Here is a 3,495-nt window from a genome sequence, read left to right on the forward strand (position 1 = left end):
CGTCGTACTCCATTGTTTTAACACCGCTAATGAGAAAAAATAGTATTAAAGACTTAGGAGTCATTTTCGATTCTAAGCTTACATTTAATCTCCACTTCTAAGAAACCGGTAACATCGCTAACAAAATGCTGGGATTTATTATGAGAATCTCCAAATATATATTTTAGCAGTATTGATGCGAAACTATTTTTTTTTCTCACATGTGCTCAGTAAAATGGAATACGCTTCCTTGGTATGGTACCCACTTTACATGACGCAGTACATGGTACTAGTCAAGATTCACCGAAAATTTTTTAAATATCTGTCTTATAAACTCGACGGAATTTACCCAGCGAGAGGAATTGCTATGGACAGTTGGCTAGTCCGACACAACATCCTGTTGGACAATAAAGGATTAATTAATTATTTAAGAAATTTTATTAATTAATTATTTAGAATTTTATTAATTAATTTAAGAAAGTGGAGTTGGAAAAATGGGCTCTTTTTTAAAAACAAACTACAGAAGACTGGAAAGGTGATGGAAATACCTCATATTAAAATCCTATTGGCATACATACCCGGTATCACAAAAGGCTTCAATATTTGGGACGGGCGATACTAAAGCACTCACAAATAATTGATGCAGCTCCCAAGGACTTAACTAACTTTACAGAAAGCAAGTCAAAGGTTCATATTTGAAGCAGATTTTCTCAGAAAAGATCAAATTTGGTCGAAATGTAAAAAGGACGTGAGTAGCTTACCAGTTACCATCAAAAACAACCTGGAATCTACCTATCTATGAGTAGCTTAAACATATCATTATAGAGAAAACATACGGGTTTATTTCAAAGGATGACTCGATTACAAATTTACTTGATTGTCACATATATTTAATTATAAACATAAATAATGGTCCAGATAGATAAAAAACCTATATTAGGAGACAATCACATTTTTCTGTTAGCGACAATATCTAATATTTATAAATACGATCAATCAATAAGATATAATAGTTGATACTAATTTCGAGGACAATAAAAATCCTTGAACATGATAAAAGTCATGGAATCCGATATTTTTTTGTCAAAGTTCATGACCCGACTTGCACGACGCCTTCAATAACTAAACCGACTTAAAAAAAGTTTAAGTCACACTTGTTTTAGGAAAAAATCAATTCAGAATTAAAAAAACCTAAGTTAGTATTTCAAGTGCTCTCCAAATTATGTAAGTTCTTGACCTTGGCACTAAATTAATAACAATACGACGGACATTCCTAAAATTTTGGAACGGGTTAAGTTTCATCAAACACAATGCCAACACAAAGTGATAACACAAGATAAATTATGTTCGCAATTTTTATCTTATCATCTTATCTAAATTAGTTACTAATTACCTTCGCAATAAATTATTTATATAGCGTTTGAAATTTCAGTACGCAACGATTTCTTTACGACGATGTTACCTATTATCTTATTTTCACTAATTATAGTTTCTGTCTCTCAGGTAAAGTAAATAATCAAAAACATACAAGCACAGACGAATAAAATTCTAAATCAATGCATTTACAGGCTTCGAAATGGGACACCCTTTCAGCAACCATCGCCGTCGTGGAGTTTGACCCAATCTATAGTGAAGTTCTCACAGACGATGAAAGAGTACAAGAGAACCTCCGCAAGTACACAGATATACTAAATGTTATAGTGGGCACAAACAATAAGGTAGTTTAAGAAAAAATTTGAAATTGTTTTCACTAGATTCTCCTAGACACTCGATATGATCATATTTCCGGAAGGAAGTCTTCGAGTTGTTCCTGAAACATCCGTTGAAATGGCAACAGGAGACAACCCCTCTTACGACTCCAAAGAATATCCAGATTATATGAAAACTTTATCTTCCATGGCAGTCAACTTTAGCACATATCTCGTCACTAACATAGTTGAAAAAGTGAAGTGTGATGACGCGTCTTCTAGTGATAGCGAAAATTGTAAGAACACTGGGTACTACTATTACAACACAGATGTGGTATTTGATAGAAATGGTACCATCATCAGTCGGTTTGTATTTCTGATAAGACGAACCAACAACTTATTTGTTGATTTTAGCTATCACAAGTACAACCTTTTTGGTGAGTACGCAGTGGACAGACCTGATGAACCACAAATAGAAACCTTTGAAACCGACTTTGGTGTCAAGTTCGGCATCTTCACTTGCTTTGATATTTTATTCAAAAGTCCAGCTCAACCCGTTTTGAATGAGAACATAGATGCCATCGTCTACCCCACCAACTGGCACTCAGAGCTGCCATTTTTAACCGGTTTGTTGATACTTCTCCACGAACTGTTTTTAAAACCGTCTTTGCAGCCCTTCAAAGTCAGCAGATGTTCGCTTATACTCACGAAATTATGTTGTTTGCTTCTGGTGGAAATCGACCAGCAGCGTCCAGTGGTGGAAGCGGAGTTCACAGAAGTACGACATATTTGCCAAATTTTGAAAATCTAACCCCGATTTTCAGGTACTCACGATACCATTTTGCACACAATTGTTGCTGAAGGAGGTTCTAAAACTTTAATATATGAAAGTGTGGACGGAACTGTGGTGGCTCCCGAAGTTCAGGACGTCGACGTTTTGGGTAAAGAAATGGACGCTTTCCCTCTATGGATAGATGACAGTCTTCAAAGTACTTCTCCTCGATGTAGAGTTACATAATTATCAACAATGTCTGCTTTTAGATTTCACGTGGACACCTATAAACACGACCCGTTCCCGAACCTTCGAAGATAAACTTTGTCATGGAAATGACACAGAAAACCCCTTCTGTTGTAACTTCAACATCACTTTGACTACAAGTGAAGAAACCGGTACTTCTTATTCTTACCTCCTGGTGGCTTTCTCAGGCCTTCGTCACTACCCCAACATCAGCGACGGTGGTCTTGAAATCTGTGGAGTCATCGCTTGCCTCAACTTTTCCATATCTTCGTGTGGCCAAAGATTTCCGAAATACGACGAAATTGTATGGCCTGTAACGTTTGAGGACATCACCATTACAGCTAGTTTCGAAGTCAATGATAATAAGACGCAGTTTCCCAATACTTTGTTGAGTTCAATTCGACCGATTAACGCGAATGAGACGGAATGGAGTGGCAAAAAAGTCGAAGAAGATGGGAAAACGGTGAACGAGAGGACGTTCGCTCTTAAGAAATCACAAAATCGGCTGTTGACTTTTGCTATTTATGGACGAGATTTCGGACAAGATGTGTTTCCAAGAGATGATAATGGTGATGATAATCATACAGGTGCTGCAAGTTCCATTTCAAGTACTTTGATAATGTTGAGTTGTTCTCTGGTCTTGTCTTTAATGCTACATATGTAAAATGTATGTACATAGTGGATGCATTTATCATACTACTCGTCTTAGGAGTATAACATAAAGTTTACTTGTCACATGTCATTAAATATTTATAACTATTTAGTTAGTGGATGTCTGGGTGAAATAAAATATTTTTCAATTCAAAAAAA

At 36.1% G+C, this 3,495-nt stretch overlaps 1 protein-coding gene across 1 annotated transcript; it reads left to right on the forward strand.

Annotated features, from left to right (window-relative positions):
* Nucleotides 1-1,387: 1,387 nt before the first annotated feature.
* On the forward strand, nucleotides 1,388-3,495 carry LOC135142583 (vanin-like protein 1). The gene is made up of 7 exons (XM_064074310.1): nucleotides 1,388-1,482; nucleotides 1,548-1,697; nucleotides 1,744-2,033; nucleotides 2,082-2,293; nucleotides 2,341-2,445; nucleotides 2,492-2,656; nucleotides 2,709-3,495. The coding sequence occupies exons 1-7, from the start codon at nucleotides 1,435-1,437 to the stop codon at nucleotides 3,347-3,349; spliced, it is 1,611 nt and encodes a 536-aa protein (XP_063930380.1). The 5' UTR covers nucleotides 1,388-1,434; the 3' UTR covers nucleotides 3,350-3,495.

This window comes from Zophobas morio, unplaced genomic scaffold (genome assembly GCF_036711695.1).
Source record: "Zophobas morio isolate AGI-343-1 ecotype UQ-CSIRO unplaced genomic scaffold, CSIRO_AGI_Zmor_V1 ptg000049l, whole genome shotgun sequence".
Classification (NCBI taxonomy): Eukaryota; Metazoa; Arthropoda; class Insecta; order Coleoptera; family Tenebrionidae; genus Zophobas; species Zophobas morio.